General features: G+C 46.3%; 1 protein-coding gene across 8 annotated transcripts in view; it reads left to right on the forward strand.

The window, feature by feature from the left end:
* The window catches only part of Atpalpha (sodium/potassium-transporting ATPase subunit alpha), a 159,739-nt gene that overhangs the window by 79,198 nt on the left and 60,119 nt on the right, over window positions 1-20,422 (forward strand). For 2 of the 8 annotated variants that reach the window (XM_078179659.1, XM_078179658.1), the window contains exons 1-2: window positions 13,547-13,659; window positions 14,184-14,319. The exons of 4 other annotated variants lie outside the window; for them this stretch is intronic. In XM_078179659.1, the coding sequence (XP_078035785.1) occupies window positions 13,565-13,659; window positions 14,184-14,319 (231 nt within the window). In that variant the 5' untranslated portion in view covers window positions 13,547-13,564. Of the gene's footprint in view, window positions 1-13,124; window positions 13,246-13,546; window positions 13,660-14,183; window positions 14,320-20,422 lie in introns of those variants that run through there. 2 more of the 8 variants (XM_078179665.1, XM_078179663.1) reach the window with 2 other exon arrangements.

Genomic DNA, 20,422 nt, shown 5'->3' on the forward strand with positions numbered 1-20,422 from the left:
ATCTCTCTTATCGATGTCACGCATTTTATTGTCATAAAGAACCATTTTTTATTATTCGTTCAATGGAAAGACAATAGAACCTCGATTATAAGATTATTCAAAGTGAGACGTCAAATTCAAGTTTCGCACAGAAAATGGTTGCAGGCCGGATTCGTCGTTTTCATTCAACCCCTTGAGTGGCTGTGTCGTGTATATACGTCATGGGGTGCAGCTAGGAGTGATCCTGCGCGAAGAAATAAGAACAGAATTTGGTATAACGGTTTGTCAACCGAGAAAATCAACTTTAAAGATTGTTCATCTTTGTAAAGGATTTACTGAAATGGAGACCAGAATAAAAAGATATTATACCGAATTTGTTTCTTATATTGTCAAGTATTACCACCCTCTAGTCGGTTGTACTACGAATTCCGGCCCATCGTGTATGTGCGGATTACGAAATCCCTTGTATATCTCAATATTTATGTTAAATATGTTTATTTGATAGATTATATTGTGTTTTCCTGGCCACAATATGCACGGTTCCTTCTGTAATGGCTATAACGTACGAGCCACTTTCGTATAGTGGTTATGACGTATTATATACGTCAGGGGCGGAAAAGTGCTGCCGCCCAGTTGTAGATTAGCATTAGCGAACCGTGCCGGCAGAGGGGTTAAGGGGTTAATTTATACGTTTCTTTCACGCTTCAAAAACCTGCACAACTATTTATCACTGTTTCTCGAAGCAAAAGCGTAAGAAAATCTCTCTCATTATTCTCGGTGCTATAGAGCATAGCCTAAGGACAATCCGCAAGATGGCGACAAGCGATCGAGCGATAGGCTCTTCGTAACCAATGACAGATGGTGCAAGATAGTACAGAGATTCGAATAGAAACAAGGATGTAAAAAGGAGTGTAGATGTGACCGGAACAAGTGTAATTCGTTGAAGGAGTTGGTCGAGACACTCGCAACTTATACGGCCGTATAACCGGCCGTGTGTTGCCGATAAACACGGAAATGCGACGGCTTGTCCTCTTTTATGGGATTAAATAAGGAAATACAGCAGTCGGGACGGAGTTCGCTCGACAATAATTGAGTCCCCGGCTGCACTCCGAACATTCTCCTCTCTAGAACGAAACTATTTCGTTTTCATGGGCTGCCGCCAAGGAGGCAAATCACTCGGATTAATTCTGATCCTGTCGGGAGGTTGGGCGGAGGGTGGGTGGAGGGCGGTGGCACGGGGAACGCGTAACTGCGAACGCACCGATAACTCGGTAAATATTGATTCTAACAAGTATTTATTCGGTCGGATATTGCGGACTGGGTCAGCGCAGCTGGAACTGGGTCACGCGGCGTGCTGTTAGAATTCCTTCTAGGATCTATTTCCCAAATTTGCTGCCGTTTATGCTGCGAAGTACGAGCGTTGTAAAGGCTTCGCGAGTTAACGTTCGCCCGGCTGTGGAAGTCCGGCGTCGTGAACTCTCGCAGAATTTTCAATTTACCGGAGCGAAGCGCAAAGGTCGCGGTAATTAGATTTTCGCTGACGATTATTTGCGTTTCTTAATTCTGTTCGTAGCGTAACAGCGGCTTGATAATTATCCACGTTGGACTGTTACACGGACGAGGCTGTACTCTAACAGCCTGCGTCGCCCATTTGGCTTCTCATTAACGCGTCGTCTGGCGTAACTAGTTTTTAATTGAGCATGACGCGTCGCAGAACCATCCCGAAAATTTGTTTGCCCCGACGCATTTGAAAATTCTGTTCTACGTTCGCATTTCCCTTATGAAGCTTCATTTAATCAGCGCACGTTGGTCAGAAAGGTTCCCTTTAAAATCTGGCAATTTCCCTTCCGAATCGTACGAAACGATTCTTTGTTCGAGAACATCGAAAGAATACTACGCTGCGAAATTTGAGAAAACTTGCTTCTTTTTGAAGGACGAACGTCGACTCTCCTGGTTGATTGTACAAGTTCGAATTGAATTTCCGTGAACACGAAAGGCAACTGTTCATTTCAATCTGCAGTCAATGTAAAAAAGTATTCGCACGTCCTTTAAAACGAAATAACTTTTTATAATTAGGCCGGACGATTTTATTTTTGTGTGATGTTAGAGGATTAGTATAATAGACAACAGAGTTGAGTAAAAAGTAATCTGACTGATGATTAATGATCGTAGTTATTATAATTGATTTATAATAATTTAGAATAAATATACTTATCAGATATACTTTATACCCAATTCTGCTAAAAATGACTAAGAATTTTGTTTTTAAAATACCATTGGTTAGAATGATAGAAAAATACAAAGATTGTCTCTGAGCCTATAACAATAATTTTAGAAAATGCTTTTTCTTGATCTCAGTAATTTCTACATACGTGTGTATAATGTCAAAATTTTAATCCTTAAAATGTTTTCCACAAATACTTTTATAAATGAAAAAAGTTGGAAATACATGATATTTGAACTTGTTCATAATTTAAACCAATTGCAATTTTTGAAAACAATTTTTTCATCGTTGTTCAGTAATTTTTTTAACGTCCCAACAAACTTGCAGTCGCACGGATCAAAATAGGGTCAACGTGGATTTCATAATTTTATAAAAAGGTCACTCCGTTCCGAAAAGTGTACAAACACGTTTTACGCCGGCTGTAATTTGGTTCGAGCCACGGTTGAACATCGGCAGCATTTTTCTAATATTTACGACGGAAGTTCTTTACGACGCGACGCGATATAATACAAGGCGACCGAAGTCGTAAGCGGAAGCAGTCGAATAAAGGAAGCGGGGTCGGTACCAAAGTTGCCATAATCCCCGAAAACGCCGACGCTCCGCGGTGGTGGTGCAGGGTCAAAGAATCGCGAAAGAGGGAGGGGGGGAGAAGGAAGGGAGGGTGGTTTCGGTCGCGTGCAGCCACACCGCGAGAACGCAGCCCCGCCGACGCCGGAATTTCATTGACGCACTTGGTCCGCGGGATCTCGCCTCGCCCTCTCCGCTTCGCTATTCCGCGTGTCGTCACGCGCGGCTTGCCATTTATCCCCGTTCATCCGCTATTTATAAATATTTCCAGCGTGCCGAGGCGAGAGAGCGGGCCGCCGCTGTCGTTCCGCCGCCGCCTCTCGCCTGGGCAGCCTTGATTTTCGTTTCGTGGATGCGTGCGCCTTCGTTTTTCCTCGACGCTTCCCAGGGTCGTCCGTGGGAAATGAAAACTTCAGCCCCCGGGCAGGGACGTTTCTGGATTCCCCGGCCAGGATATCGCGTCTTCCCCGTGACCGTGTTGTCCCTCGGACAGAAAATCGATCTGGACAGTGTACAGGGTTGCACGGGTTGCCGGAATAATTTTAACCTAATTTTCGAGCCATGAATTCCTGCCAGTGGTTACACCGACTGGAAAAGCTGATACAATGTGATTCGCGAGATGGAGGTGCCGGGGAACGCTTTCCGAAAGTTGAGAAAATGTTCCACCTACTTGTAAAACATTCTACGAAGTTTTTCAACAAACTTATTTATAGTTTTAACCCATTGCGGGCATGTGCATGCAAATACCCGGCCGAAGTACAGCCGAACATCTTAAGTGGAATAACTTTTCTCACAGTGGCGATTTCTTGACACGTTAGAAGGGCTAGTTTACTATACAATAGATAACAAAAATTCGCAAAAACTGAAATTGGTTGGAATGATAAAACAAAATTAAAAGGTCGCTCTTTTAAACACTCTTATCCCTGTCAATACCGCAGAAGCAAAACATCTAATCTATGCACAAATTTTGTATTCAGTCTACTAATCATAACTCTAATAGTAACACGATTTTATTAATAATAATAATAATTATTATTATTATTATGCGAGAAAATTTTAAAAATAAAATCGTCCTGAACAATAGCAAACTAAAAAGACATCCTAGTTATGGTCTAGTAAACCGATCCCTTAATTGTCTAAAAAAAAATTCATGTTGTTTGTTCCAGTACTAAAAAAAGTTATTCCCTTTTTAAGAAGTATTCCAATATTTCCGTAACGGACTGTATGTATATGCCGCTACTCCACGCCCACTAAACTCGATCCATACACAGCTGCGCCTGCAAAGGGTTAACAGTATTGATACTTGCCTATCAAAAGGGTTAACAGTCCTTGCATTCCTGCGTTCTGATTTGGAATCTCTTCTGTCCAATCGTCCGGTCGGCTTACTTTCCCTGGTAATCGGATAACGCGCGGTTGTCTCGTAAGACGAGTCCTTGTTAACTCGAAAGCACAGCCGATTAACGCGTGAGTCATTAACTGCGTGCCGGTCACGCAGACTGAGGCCAGCGTCTCTTAGTCCCGGCGCGACGTTGACACATAAAATGCCGCACGAATTTGATTCGCAGGAAATGAATCATGGGCCCCCCTTCCTTGATTGCGTCACACCTAACACACTTTAACTAGGAGACGCCGCGGTGTTTTCTTTCCTACGCCCGGCTGCCGCTTCCCTAATTGTCACAATTCCCCGGCGGCTCTCGCGCCATTAGCATTTCGTCTACGATGACCAGCGCCCGCGCGGCTTATCCAGAAATCCTATCGCATAGTTTCTATTGTGTCTGCCTTTATAAAACGGTACGTCCGCCCGCGCGCTTTCTATTAACGTTCAAAACCTTTGACAGATCTGGACCAAATTTTGCATAGTTACCCTCTGGAACTCTGTGAAGCGTGTAGGCTGCCATGAAAGTTTCATGACCAACCCAGGTTCCGTCCCCTAAACACTTTGGCGAAATCTAAGTGTTTCGTTCTATTTAATAAGGGTGTTGATAAACGAGTCGCTTTTTCCGTGACGAGGTGAAAATCTACGGAATTACTAATTCGGCAACCTTTATTGAAATAATTACGATATGCTTTTCAACTTTAAATATAAAAATTCAAAATTATAATTATTATTATTATCATTATGAAAACAAATATCAAATTACCAAACGACCGGCGCCTGCATTGTATTATTAAATTGTGATCAAAACAAATAGGGGGATTAAAACCCGTTAGACCTGTAAAATTCGTGTCTTGTTTAAATACAATATTTACGATATCATAAGCAAACTAATATTCTGAAAACAATTAAATATCGATAAATTTAATTGACACCGTTACAGCTTAGTAATAATAGGCCATGTCCGAGGATAGAGTGACAATGTATATTCAATAAAAAAGAATGGCATTACTCATGGATTGCTTTAATATTGTCAACTGCGAAGAATTTAAATAAAGAATGTAAAATCGATCGCGCGTTGCCTGCCTCGGTGGGTTGGGCGTTCAATTCAACGAATTTCGTTGCATCCATAATTTTGCGTTTTAGTTAAAATAACAAACAAATTCTCTCGGAATTTATTTCCACCCCGGAATTTTTCGAACGAGGGAAATATTTGAAAACGCGACCCATGCCGGTGTCCACTGAAAGCACGTTCATCGCGGGGGCTTCGTCAACAACAACTGCGATTTCGAAATCACTAATTTCCATCCCTTCCGCCGCGCGCCGCTACGCCCCGCCGCCGCGGCACGGCACAGTTCGTTTTATCTCGGCCGTGCTATTCCCATAGCACGAGTTCCTCGCGGTCACCAATTTTCCAACAAGCCTCGAGTACCAGCGAAACCGCCCCATTAATAGGACGAGACAGGGCCATCCAGCAAACAGGAGTCGCGCGGCAAGTTAGAAGAATCCTCGAATCGAGGACGAGGGTTTTCGCGGGCTCCGTGAACCGACAATTTCCCACGAGTTACGTAACAAGTTCCATCCTCGGGACACTCCACTTTCTCCGCTCAGTTTTCGAAAGAACTCGCCCCCCCCTTCTGTTGGCTCGCCACCCTGTCCACTCCGGGTCCGGCGAGCTTGGTAATCACGCGGTCTCCGGACAGTGGGCTATTTGTCGGATCTAGCCGGCCAAAATTATTTTGTTTTCACTTAGCGTATCCAAAATGTGCTTACTTGATTTCACTAGTACTTTTGCTTAGGAAACATGATTATAAACAGATAAAAATAATTATAATAAATAAAGTGTAATACGCGGCGCACCCCTATAACAAATTCCTTCGAAAAGAAACGAAAAATAACTTTCTTTGAATCATTTTCACCTTTCTGAAATGTATCCAAAGACTATATCTTTTACAAATTTACTAACGCAGAATACATCGAGAAAAGGCACGAGTGCCGCGATACGAAAATAAATGTCCACGTCTTTGCACGGGAGGAAAGAATGCACAGAAAATTTGCAGTTTATTGTCTTCCAACTGCTTGTCTTCCCCAGGTAACAACTCATTCCTACGACACAACGAGTTTGACAAAATCGACTTTTGACCGGCTAAATCCGGCAAATGGCCCACTGTGCTCCGGTACTGCTCTTCACTTTATCTCCCGACTTTTTGCCGTTCGTGACATTTGTCAGTCGTTATCGTTTCCCATGGACGATGCTGGCCGGCTCCATCGGTCCTTTTTCTTGCCAAAGTGGCCGGCCGCACGACAACGGACGGTCACGACACAACGATTTTAGGCGAGGCGGGGGTGGTTCGACGGCTGGTTTTTAACGGGGGAAGCTCGACGAATAAACGGTCCGGCCCCGCAATAAGGAACCGCATTGTCGAGCGACGCGCCGCCGGAAGTTACGTAACGGGTTGTTTCAGGGACTTTAGCCTAGCCCAGTTCCGCGGAAGTGTTTCCGCCCCCCTGGAGGATCGATCTTGGTGACGCTTTGACGATCGTGTCGCGCGCCCCGCTCCCTCGCCCCCCTCTCGCTCTTTGATGCCCTCTGCCGCGAGTGCCGCGCACCGCCCCGCAGCTCGCTTCCTTATTTCTTTTTATTTATACGTGTCCTCTTGTTTCCTGCTACTTTATTTTTAAACGGCGCACACCTTACCGTTCGCCCTTTGCTCTTTCACGCCTTCTGCCGATTGAGCCGCGTGCTTGCGAGATTTCTTTTTTAGTTTTTGTTCGCTGTATTCTTATCTCGCGGGGCTTCTACATAGCCAAATGCAATCGGCGACTTAATCGGTCACGGTTGTTATTCGACGATACAATGAGATTGGGGATGCTGTACGGTATCAATCATTCGATGTGACTTTTTATATTGTCGCCGATTGCTTTGCTTCGCGGATATCTTGTAGAGGACTGAAATATATGAGACACGTGACTTTTCATATCGACATTTCATGTTTAAAGTATGAAACCACCCCTCGGTGTTTATAAGATGAAATACGAACGAGGAATGCTCGCGTTTTCATGGCCCAGAAAAAACTACGAATATACCATACTTATAATCCGTGAACGAAGTGTTAAAAATAATTCGATAGAATTTTTTAAAAATAATTTTACTTCTACTAAAGACTTGTTAATCAGGACTCAATTTTTAAGAAATGATCTTTGCTTGCATGCGTGTTTAGCTCCTAGCATGACAAGTGAAGTTCATTAATCAGAGATGGTTCATCCCTCGTTAAAATTCAGAGCTCATACAGCTACCAATTTGTTGTCATGCTATAATTTGTTAGCATAAAATGTAAAATGCATTCATTATTTTATGATTCATCATGCAGGTTTCAAGTCTTCTAAATGTACACTTAAACGATTACGGGTAGCTTACGACACGATAAGGGTGACCAACAAAAAGAACAATATTTCCCCACCCGGATATACCGCAGATTATTAAATCTATATCCAATTTGATAATAATTTTGTAGCTAATTTCATCTTCTGTATTTCATCTTATACACTTCACAGGGTGATTTCACCCTGTAAATATTTGAGAATCAAAGCAATCAAAGGCGGACATCTAAAAACCTTGCTAGCGCATTTTGTGCATACGAAATTGAGTTTTGTGATTTATACAACAGTAACACCTTTATCAACAGTAACATCTTTATCTTGAACATAAACAAATTTACCAACGACGAATTATAAATTAACACGTAATGCGGCAATATTTAGTGATGCTTCAAAATCGTCACTCGAATGCAAAGGGTTGACTTCGCGACGTTCGTCGACGAACCCACACTCGGACGGAAGTCGACATTTTATGGTTCCTACAGTTCGCCGTAAAATTTTACGTCGCTAATTTCGTCTCATAACCACCACGAGTCTCGCAATCGACATCGAACCCACGATCGTTGAGCCGATATCATCGTTTTCCTCGGTATCGGCGCGTATCGTTGCCAGCCGCAGTAATGAAAAATCGAGGAGAGTCGGCTGGAGTTGATGGCGACCCCGGCGCGGCGATTGAATCATCGCGATCGAATTCCTTTTTCGAACAGAACTACCCCCGTGGAACGTTCGACGATGTTCGAAGTCGCTTTATTCCCAGATCGCTGCGTAATTTATGACCACAAACGGGTTAGCAATATTTTTGAAACAGTGGAGAGATTGAAGAAATATAAGGAGAAATCGTTTACAAATTCTCCGGTGTCTCGAAAGTGAGATCTTTATTTTGTTATTAGCAGACCTTTGGATCTTTATGGAAAATGAAATCACGTTATGTCAATTAAAAGACTAAAAATGTATTTCTCATTTAATTCTTTATCGTTCGTCGGATAAATAAAAATAGTCGTTGTCGAGATTGTGCGTGATATGCGGGAGACCTATAAACAGTAAAAAGTTAATAAAAAAAAAAAAAAATAAAACTTAATACATAAAAAATGACAGAAAAGTAGACTGAATGTCTCTTGGTATCTTTACTGGTTTGTATTTCACGTACTTATTTTTGCCGCAAATGCGTAAAGTCCGCAGTCCAGCTATTAGTTCCAGGAGTATTCTTTTATTTCTTCTGGAATTTATCGAGTTTCTCTCTCCTATGGAAGCTTCCTTTCCTGCTCTAATGCAAGAGCAGCCTCCCACTCCGCAGAAACACCGAGTGTATACAGTTCTCTATCGCTGGACTCCTTTTCTAACATAATTTGCCGCAATGTGACTCTCCCAGGGCGAACTCGGAGCGGTTCCCAGAGTAGAGAGAGGTTGTTAGCCGTGCACGCGACAGAGCAAGAGGACAAGAACGCCGCGATCGGAATTAAGAACGATCTTATTTCCAGCGGTTCCCGTTCATCGTCGCGTTTAGGAATAACGATCGATGAGCCGAGAATATCCGATGACAAAAAGTGTCCCGCCGTGTCCCCCTCTAGCCGGAAAGTTATAGGCGAAGATTTATCCCCGTTCTCGGAGTAATCCATTAGAAGCTTTACCCCGAGACGCTGCCGAAGGCAACTGTGCCACTAATTTCGCTTTTAAACGTCGACCTGGGACACCAACTCGAACGACGCTGGAATAAAGGCGCTCTTTTACGCGTGATCTTCCTCTTATCGCGTTGTCTACGAAACGCTCGCTCGCTCGATCGAAGATAGCTCCTCGCCGGCAGCCTTCCGCGGAGAGCAGGGGATCGACGGGACTCTGGTTGTTTCCCCGGTCCGTTTCTGTCGCTGGATCCGAGGAACACGAATCGTTCTTCTCTTCGTAACATTTAGGGGCTGGTTTTTCCGAGCGGCGAAAACTCTTCCCTGTATCAACACCTACGCGCTCCTGAAATTCTACGTTACTTTACGTTTATAGGGGATTACGTGTACTTTGTGTTAACTCACTTCAATCTCTCATAGCGCCGAACAACGGTACAACGTCGCCTAGTGCTTTTGCGAAAAGTTAGTTTTCTTAACACTTTACCGACCGGTCGTTCGACTGTAAACATTTCCGTCATTTTGGAGCAATTGAATGTGTTAACATTGTTATATTTCGATAACATTAGCGTTAAAGAATATATATAGTATATAAAATATATAGTATATATAGAATATAGTAATATAGAATATATAGTATATAAAAAATTATATGATAATATTAGAGCTTACAGAGATGTGACGTGTGGATGCTGAATTATTGGTTGCCATGGTGAAAAGCCGATTTGTAGGCTACCGGTCGGTAAAGTGTTAATACTTTTGATAAATAGAACATTTGTTTCTTCGCGAATTCCTTTATAGATTTAGTAATTATTAATCTTCACAAAATATTCGTACCCTTTTTTCCTACCAAATTAATTGAATTCGATTTAATATCTTTGTCTTATTGTTAGGTGCAACGTTTTCGGTCCAACATAGAAGGATTTACCCTTTGAAGGCGAAGATTGTTAACACCAAGCCAACCAAGCTATAACAGTGACTGTTTATTATAATGTATGATCAAGTTGACAAACTTATTCGATCAAGATACGATTTCAAAAATTTTAACAATAGAACTACCGCGTCCTAATCGTGACTAATATGTATTGTTTTATAATAGTGACAAAATTGGCTTTATTTAAACTCCGTATGATTTTTATTACAATATACGATTTAACAGAGAAGTTCATATAAAAATTTCTAACAAACATATTTTTGCGATGTCAAGAAAAAAATCAGAAACCAGTCGTTTTGTCTGGTTTGGCAGTTCTAGCGTTAAAACGGACAATATGATAGGTTAAGTGTTACTAAGAACATTTTTAAAACAAAGAAAGTGGATTATGAATCAAAGACAACAAATAATGTAGAAAATAAGCTGAATACATTCCGATCTTCTATTATGTAAGTAATCAAATTCCGTGTTAGTAACTTGTAACTTACTATGTACATACCAGGCATCTTAAACGTCGAAATCTACTCTCAAAGAGTTAACTTGTTGGCTCGGGTAAATATGAAGCAGACGTCGAAGTGTTTAATATTAATAAAGTGCTAGGAAAATCGTTACCGGGACGAACGATGTTAGCGGCAGCAACCGCGTTAATATGTCAGTCGTCGCGGCAAGTACGCGACTAGTATCCCTAACTCGCCTGAGTGGTAATATCGTAGGATCGGGTCGAGGACTCGTCCTGCAGGTATCGCTCGTGATTCCATCCTCGGAGGCGAGCCGCCTCGTGGCCTATCGATATCGCGGGTACAGGGTGGCGAGAGGCTCTCGGTATCGTCGGGTTACAGCCGATGTAATGGCAGACGGGGAATAATGCGACGCTCGATCATCCAGGCGGTTCGTCGGGAAACAAGATCCCGTGGAGCGCACACGGAGTCCCGGTTAGACTCGGAAAGAGAGAGGCTCGTGCTTCATAACGTGCAAGACGGGATATTTGCATGGTGGAGCAAGGGAAGGAGTTAGGGGATCGTATAGATAGGGTCTAAGCAAGAAGAGGTGGTGGGAGAGGGGAGAGAAAGACCGAGATGGGGTGGGAGGAAGCGAGAGAGGCTGAGACGGAGCGAGAAGGGAAAAGAGATGAAAAGAGAGAGAGAGAGAGAGAGAGACAAAGAGGCCGGAATAATGGCCTGGGAGGAGAGCGAGAGAGAGAGAGAGAGAGCGAGCAGCGCGAGTAGAGTCGGTCGGTCGGCCAAAGCGCCGTGTGGCGCGTAGCCCAGTAGCACAGATCGCGGTTCAGTGGTCCTCATTCGGAGCCGCGACCACTGGGGTCGACTGCAATGAAAATTTCAGAGCCCCGGCTCGACACTGTCCTCGCACAAAGTCCCCTTTAAACGAGCACGCTTCACCCTTAACGAGTTTCTTCACCCTTGCGTTGTTGCAGCCTCGCGCGAATACGCTCGGGAAAATCGTGCGCTCGGAGGGGTTGCATTTATCGGGCGGTACGCCGTGCGACGCCGCGTCGCGTCGTGTCGTTTCAGTCGCGGAAGAAAACAGCGAGGCACGTCCCACTTAGCCCCGCGACTCGCGACCCCGTGCGAAAACCACCGAAACAACCGTCACATCCCATGGCACACCGTGTCCCCATTACCATCCCCTGCTCGGCTGATCCCGCGGCGCCGCGCCGCGCCGCCCTCGGCGAGTCGCGAGCCGCGTTCGTCCATGATCGACCGAACCGAACCCCGTTCGTCCTAGTCAGCGTGCTTCTTGCCCTTCCAATTAGCCCTGCGTGGATGGCACACTTCTCGCCGAAAAATTTCCCCAGGGAGCCGCCTCGCGGAGAAACCGACGGGTGTGTATCCGGACTCTCCTCGACTTCCGGCGAACGTGCGAGAAGCCTTGAGAACCACTGACGGAACGGCGGAGCGTGCGCCGTCCCGTTTGGGGGCGCGGACTGCCGGTGGAAACGGGGTCCTCTAGGCTAGGGGTTCGAACCGTGTCGCGAGGAGGGGTGGCGGTTCTCGCCGGGGGTGACACGGGGGATGGGGGATGCTGGTAGCGATGGGCTATCGTGTCTACCCTGCAACTTTTTGAGCAATTCGGTCGGCAGGAAATTCAAGTAGGGTACACTCGCTTCGACCAGCCTCGAAACCCGGCTGCCCCCAGACTTTTCTGGATAACGATGCTCCATTCAAGTGTGGCGTCGCCATTGTCGGCGATAACTCCTTAGGGAAACTTTGCTCGCCGTGATTTTAATATTCGATTTGTAAATAAGTATCGATCCCCGCGCCGTTCCGAGACGTCCCGTTATCCTCTACGTGTGCCAGCAATCGGTGATCAATAAAATTTCTTGCGGCACTGTTCATCATCCGAACACTACCATCTTCCGACTCGTTATGTCACTTGCTCGTAGCTAACCGGGAATATACTAACGATAAGAACCAAATTGTTCGTTGCAAACACATTCTAGACGCTTTTCTAATAACATTCGTGTAGAAGACCAACCAGTTGGCTCGCCGACACGACAGTTGGCACTCTGCAATTTGTCAATGAAACCGTGCTACACACCGTGTACAATCGTACGATGCCGAATGCTAATTCCGAAACTGCGAATCGTCATGGAATTGCAAATTTTTCTGCATTATAGAAAGATCTAAAAAACTAAGGCTAGCTTCGTGCTTGCAAGCTGTAACTTGAAATTTCGTTCCTACAATTGCGCTCTGCATATTCGGAAACGTCGAATGCAGAAGATGTGCAGTCTAGCGATTAGGAAATAGAGGAGTCGTGTCTCAAGTAAGAGAAATTCGGTCCCTTGAACGGAGTCCATGATCGTTGGGATTCGTGCGTCTTCGTAGGTTTCTCGAGCCCATCGCTACTTTCCACGCGTCGTATTGGTTCGGGTGGTGGCGCTCGAGGTACGCGGCCGTTGCAGTGGGGATGGATCGAGATCGCAGTGGGTGGGGAGGAGCTGGTATGCCAGTACGTAGCGTGTTGGTCGGCCGGGGTCGGGGAGGGCGGCGGGTAGCGGGTACTCGGTGGGGGTAGATCCGTGGTGGTGGGGGACGGACGGGTCGATGATGCCGGCGGTCCTCGACGACTCGAAACGCCAGTCAGTCTCTGGTCCCTCCGAAGCCGCGCTGTTAACCTTCTATCTCATCGAACACCGCTCGCCGCAGCCATGGGTGACAAGGTTTGTGATCGCTTAGACCAGCCATCTCTCCTGTCTCAGACATCGAGTCTCCGCTTTAGAGAACGTATAATACCTGCTTTGCCTGGCTGACAGAGTCTAGACCGTTAGAGAGTGCCTTGTGCAAGGTGTGCAGGTGTGCGTGTGCGTGTGCGTGTGTGCCTGTGTGCGTGCTGCCGTCCGCCGTTCTAGGCGCGAGAGAAAAAGAGAATTTATATAGAGTGCTCGCAGAGAGGAAGGGGATCGAACGGCTGGGAAGAGGCGTGTGACAAGCGTGAATGAGTAGAGGAGCGGTTTCTTGTCGAGGCACGGTCTCGCTAAAATGGAGCCCTCTCTACCTTCGTCAACCGTGACCAGGGATGATTCGTTGGCCAGGCTGTTTCTCGATCATCGCTCGCATTCCCTTCGAAAACCAAGGTTCTGTCTAATCTCGTAAACGTTCCTTTCGGAACGGTAGACCGTTGGAACGGTCAGGAAATGAAAAGAGCGAGCGAATGAGAGACAGAGAGAAAGAGGGAGTGAAAGAGAGAAAGGGAGAAAGAGAGAGAGAGAGAGAGGGCGAGTGAGAGAGGCGAGTCTGTGGTGTAACCATTGGTAAAGAGGAGCTTCGATCGAGGAAAGGAGGGGGAGGGCGGGAGAGGGCGAGAGAGAAAGACGAGGGAGAGACGAAGAAGGGTTGTGCCTCGGAAAGCTCCCCTCTCTTTCTCTCTCTCTCTCTCTCTCTCTCTTTCTCTCTCTCTCTCTCTTCTTTGCTAATTCTCTCCCCCAGTTCTCTGTTTCTCTCTCTCTCTCTCTCGCTTTCTGTCCTACTGTCTCTCGTCTCTATCTCTGTCCATCCTTCGCACACTCTCTCTCCCTTGCTTTCTTTCGACGTCGAACTCTCGCGGAATCCGCGCGAAACAGTTCTTCCCAGTGATCGGTTCTGTCAGTGTCGTTTCCAGGAAACCGAGGGACACCCTCGACCAGGAAAGGCTTGCTCCCCCCTCCCCGTCTGTCTCTTTTTCCTTCTACGATCTTCTTCTACTACTTCTTCTACTTCTCCTCTTCTCGGACCGGTCCAGCGCGGAAGGAGCCATGGTAAAAAATTTCATTTTGCTAGAACCCTACCTGCTTTCGTCCCTCATAGACCGCTCGAAGATAGTACCTCCTCGCAAAGATACTACTCTCCTGCTGCCCCCCATCTCGCCTCTAATTTTCTAGATTTCGCTCTCGGACTCGCGAAGTAGTCGACCATTTCCGGAAGAAACACGCCGTCCAGCCAGCGTGCCGAGCCTGCGAATCGGAAGCGATAGGCAACCCCCTTGGGGGACAGTGACCAACAGTCTGGTTTCGGTGCTTCGATCGGGGCTGGATTACGCGGGCTCGCCTCCCTGACCCAATTGTGACCGGGTAGTTCGAGTAGTGCGAAAGAAAGCTTAAGAAAGCCCCTGGGCTTTGTCCGCCGAGGTGCAAGTAGTCCGCGGGGTGTTGCTGAGAGAGGGTGTCGCGCGCACGCGCCCTGCCGGCTGCGGACTTTTCCGCGAAGACATGGGAAAAGCTCGATGGCGATCCGATTTCTCGTGAATCCGCCACGGCATCGCGCCGGTTCGCGGGCCCTTTCAACAATTCACGAGAATCGAACGCGACCACCGCGTCGCCCTCGATCCCACCCCCGTGGACGCGGCGGCACCCCGGCTCGATGCTGGCGGTACCAGTGACGTCACGCGTTACGAGGCGATCCTGGAACGCGCCGATCGAACGTGCGCACCGCGATCGAACCCGGAGAGAGAATCTTGTTCTTCCCCGAACTCGATCGAGGCTCGCGTAGACTCGGCCCCAAGGTTCTCCAAAATGTTCCGTGCTGACAACTCGGCTAGTGATTTTCCGGAGTGCCGCTTCTGCGCAGACCAAGGCCTCGATCGCCGCGGTAAACTCGTCTCACTGCTGGCCTCTCTCGATCCGAGCAGTTTCCTCCTCGTTTCTTCGCGAAAGCACCCTTAAATTCGATCGATCGACTTGTCCCGGCAGAAAATAACCACCGCATGGAGACTGGTATTTTTAGAGAGCTATTAAAGTTCGCCTTCTTGCTCGTCTCTCTCTCTCTCTCTCTCTCTCTCGCCCTTTCTCTCTCTCTCTCACACACATACTCTCCCTCGCTCTCTCTCTCTCTCTCTCTCTCTCTCCCTGGTACCGCTTGTGCGCAAGCTCTGACCGAGGAGAAATCGGAGAGCTTGATAACGATGAGTTACCGTCCGCCTGAAAAACGACGAAACATTCGCCGTGGATCCGGCGAACGTCCCTCGCTCGCCAGTCTAAAAATTACTCTTTCGTCTTCTCGAACGTTCTCTAAAAAGTTTCCTCGTATTTTAACGGCGCCGAGCGAACCGCTTCCTCGATCCTTGTAACTACCAGTCTCTAACCTGGACGCGGACGATCCGTGACACGCCCTATATCGCAGACACCCATCATCGACGATCCCTCCTTGCTTCGATTGCCTCGTGGCACAGTGCAGATGGCAGCGTCTTGAAAAATTGAGCTTCCACTCGCCACCCTCCTCGCGATCCGTCTCGCTTCCGTCAGAATCTTTCATATTTTCCGTCGACAAGAATGATTTGCCATTTTCCAGCAGGGACAGCCTCCATCACTTAAACGTCGTCTATTATATGGGACGCGAGAATCGATACGAATATTTCTTTCGAAGCTCGTCCTTCCCCTAGATTTCGTGGCAAGTTTTTCATTCGTTGACGCGAGTTCTTATGGCATCTCGCATCGAAAAAGTCTGACAAGCTGTGGATTATTTTAACAGCACCGTGCACGCCTTAGCCAAATTCTTACATCTTTTTACGATCATCATGAGAAGATCAGATGAGATCGTGTAGAGTGTTCCCATCCTGATTGCGATGCCTAATATCTAGTATCGAAATACCTAAAATCTAAAAATAGCTAGAGAATGCAATGCGATAATCTGTCGAAAGCGATTGGAGAAAACGTCAAACGAAGGACAAACCCATTTTCAGTTTCCATCGTCGGTTCAAAGACCATTTTTAGTAGCTTTTGCATTTCTTTACATTTCGTGGTCATGCGTCGAGGTAACCGTGAGGTGATGGTTATCGCATTATTACGGAAAGAATGTCCACGGGTCCCTTGACAAACGGGCGAAGAACAACGCGATGCTCCCGCGGACGAGACCGGTTTAGAGTTTAGATAGAATCAGGCCAGCTTTCACGCACAAAAGCGTTCTCGGAGCGGCGGAGAGCGCGCGCTGGTCTCTCCCCGGGGCTGGTGGCCCAAGGACGCAGCCGTCAATTGAAAAGGTCGATCCTTTTAAGAGGCCCTTACCGGCGTTTTTCATTCATTGAAATTTCTTCGGGCGACTTCCGCCTGTCGATTATCGCGGCGCGGCGCGGCGCGGCGCTCGTGTGACGCGTTTCCCCGCCGAGCTGCCCGAGTTTCTGGAAATTTAAGTCGCTGCAGACGTTCCGTCGACCTCCGCGTCTACCTCTGTCCAGCCTGCGCCATTTTTTTACCATTCAAAACCGCGGCTCTGCGATCCTTTCGATCGTTAGATGCCACCTCGGTGAAAAACGCGCGACTCTACGAGTTTCTCTGTTTCGAAAGCTGCATCCACGAAAGTGTCGTGTGAAATCGGGGCAATTTGTTCGACGCGTGGTTACACTCGTCAGATTAATCCGTCAATGAGGCAGCACGCCATTTTTATCTACGAGCTGCTAATTGAATCGATTCACGCCGATCCTGTGCTTCGAATCGAGGATTTGTTTTTTTTTATCATTGTCGCTCGAACGTTGTCGGATCGGTCTAACGAACAGACGACGACATTCCACGCGAAGCTCCAAGGGTCAACCTATTCTGGTTCCGTAGGTCGTAAAAGTTTCAATCAGGACGCCCGAGCCTATAAAGAGAATAATGTCAAGTCCGCGAAGCTTTGAAAGGCTGCTGTTCGCACGATCCCATGACGATTTTCACCTATGACCTTCGGTCACGGAAGGGACTTGCGCCCTTCGCGAGCCGTTCGGATCAGTTGCATAACGCGGTGACGTTCGTGCTCATTCAACAACCGGTCGGCTATCGGTGGATCGATTACGCGATACAAAAAGCGGAAAGAATGAAATCGTTTCATGGCGGCCGAGCGCGCCATGGCCGACCTTTGCCGACCTTTGTTGCGACGATCGACGGACGAACCCGTTGTCCGGGGACTCGCCTATCTCCGCGATTCGGTCGTCCCCGATCGATCGCGACGCGCTCCCGATCTCTTCGAATCCTTGAAACACGTTTTGTTCTTCCCCGGACACCGTTGCCAAGCATGACCTATATCAATCAATAATTCCGGATCCGCCGGCTTTAGCCTGGATTCTGATAGTTCGCGAAAGTTCCTAATTGAACTAGAGATTGCTTCTGGGATGCAGTTAATCATTCATAGTAGATCGATCAAGCCCTTACAATATCAAGCCCTGTAACATCCGGAGCCGCTGCATTGTTAACAGCGTGGATCGAAAGAGCTGGAACACCGCGTTCTTTGCCGCTGCAGTATGTTCAGTGTGAGATTGCATAACCGGGAACCTAGTATTCCGACTCGCGTTCATCGAATCCGGTGAAATGTCACGAGGTAAAGGATATCAGAGTGCGAATTAGAGACCGCAGGATAATCGACTTTGGACCAGCTATATTTTTCCGAATTGTTCTCACAGGTTCTGCTAATGACGAACGGCAACCGTGCTACCGAGGATTAAGTATTCTGCCTGGGAAATGTGCATGGGACGCGAAGGGCTAATCCTCGCTGATCAGACGCGAACTGGGTGACTCCTGCGCAGTGTAGTGTTTGACTTATCGAACGTGCGAATGTGTCCAGACACACTCGGCTGTCCCGATATCCTGGCCGGTTCTAGGACGCTGTCAATACTCTCTGTATCTCGCGGAGCATCTTCTCCATTCATCCCAGCCGGTTATCTGCTTCTACAAAGTCTGCTATCTGAACTGTTCATTGCCACGAATTGTCCTCTCTTACACGAGGCGGCTGCTCGGTGACTGTGCGTTCAGGGAATCAAATTCCGGTTTGCTCCTGCTCCAGCTAAATTCTTATCATTGTAGACTCTCATTAGACGTTCCAGTCGCATCGTTGCACACAGTTTGCAACTACTTATTTTGACATCTTCGTGATCGCTCCCATTGTAGATCTCGATTTGCGTCTAGAACGTGTCTTCGGGAATCACTTTGTAGATCTTCCACGGAGTGTGTCTATTTATACTTGCGTAATCGTTCGCTCAACTCGGCTCGTCTTTCGAAAATTCAGCGTCTATTTCAGCGGTATCCTCGAGAATTTATTATTATTATTATTATTCTTTATTAACGGGCTAATAAGACCCTTTTGTGTTACATAGAGGTTGTATATATACATAGTCCGGAATACATTTGAACAATATAAATTATAAATCATAATATAAGAGTGTGTCATGAATTAATTACAGAGTGTGTGTTTTAATGGCCAGAGTTGCTGCCTTTGTAAATTGGCTCAATGAATTGCCAAAGAAGTCGATTTTTCGAATAAGTTTATTTGCTGCTCGTAATGCTCTCGTTATACAATTCTGAGATCCTAAATTGGTTTTAAAGTAATCTACGTGAAATAATTCTTTTGACCGTATTGCTTTAGCAGGAACCTTTAGTTTCATTAGTTCTAGAATGGATGGACAATCGATTATTTGGTTAATAATTTTAAAAATGAAATTTCGCTGACTCTAGATTAAAAATACCGCATTCTCGGCTACTTGGCACTTTGACGTCCGTTGTCAGCCATATTTAGGTGACAAAATTATTTAAAACATAACTTTTGAAAATCAACATTTACGCTGACCCATTAGAATGTCTGGATTTTATTAAAACTCAGGAAAGCGAAAAGACTGACGAGAATGCAATCTATATCGTATAACTTTGCAATTTGAATTTCATCGAATGGAATACTCTCTTCATAGACGTTGTCAATTTCTCATTGAATTTATCAAACTACTCGTCCAGTTGGTTGTTATTCGATTGCAAAATTTGTTCCCGTGTCACGGTGAAAATCTTCAAAAATCCGGCCGAATGAAATTTCAATGAATTCGTATCCCCCTGCGAGTCTGCTCGAGCTTCCGCAGTCTGGTTGGCAATTGAAACGTTTGTGTCGGGCCGAGAGGCGAAGTCGGCGAAAGAAAACGCGGAACAACGACAACAATCAGCACCTGATTGCGCCGCGGCAGCCGCGCTCGATAATACGCGTCCAATTTAGTTGATCCTCCCGGTGCCTCGCTCGCGGCCGAGCTAGACACGTTTTCTATGGAAATTCCAGCGTGGCGCCAGCGGCGTAAAATTGTCCCCACTCCGGCCCCGGCAGCATCACACGGTACTTAATGTTTCCCGTTCGGCCTGCTTCGGCCCACAAAACGGTCATTTCCGTCAGAAGTGCCTCTAACGACCTCACGCGAGGCCGGGGCACCGGGGTTGAACAGGTTCTTAAGGCGAGAAGATCGTTGAAGGTCCAGCTTCCTTTCGTCCCCGGGGCGAGTCTTCGCGTTCTCACGCGAACGTGCCCGAGAGGGCGACGAAGCTCGAGCTTGTTCCGCTCCTGGACAGTTCTAGGGACTCGTTAACGCGTTCGCTGTTTCATAATGCTACGTAAGCATTAAGAATCTGTTCGTTTCTTCTTTTCCCCCGAGGACGAACCTCGCGGCGCACAGTGGCGTGGAAATTCGTTTTCAATGGCAGAAATTATTTTAACACTTTACCGACCGGTCATTCGGTCATGAAATGTTCAACGTCAAATTTTCGTTTCTATTCTGATTTGATTTATTTTATCAATCACGAAAGTTATTTAATAGTTAAAAAGTCATATAATAATATTAAAGCTTACGGTAGTACAATATGACACATTTATCTCAATAATACAATAAATAAGAAATTAATGGTTACTATGACAAGCGATTCACAGGCTGCCGATCGGGGGGAAAGAGCTGATTTATAGGCTACCGGTCGCTAAAATGTTAACGCTATTTCAAGTAGACCTCTCCGATATAAGACAATACAAGATATTTTATTTCAGAAAATATCAATAATATACTTTTGTATAGTCTCGTATTAATATATAAATAGGAAATATTGATCTTGTCCCGCGATAAGTTCAATGCACTCGTAGACGTTTCTTCCATATTATTTA

This window comes from Augochlora pura, chromosome 4 (assembly GCF_028453695.1).
Source record: "Augochlora pura isolate Apur16 chromosome 4, APUR_v2.2.1, whole genome shotgun sequence".
NCBI lineage: Eukaryota > Metazoa > Arthropoda > Insecta > Hymenoptera > Halictidae > Augochlora > Augochlora pura.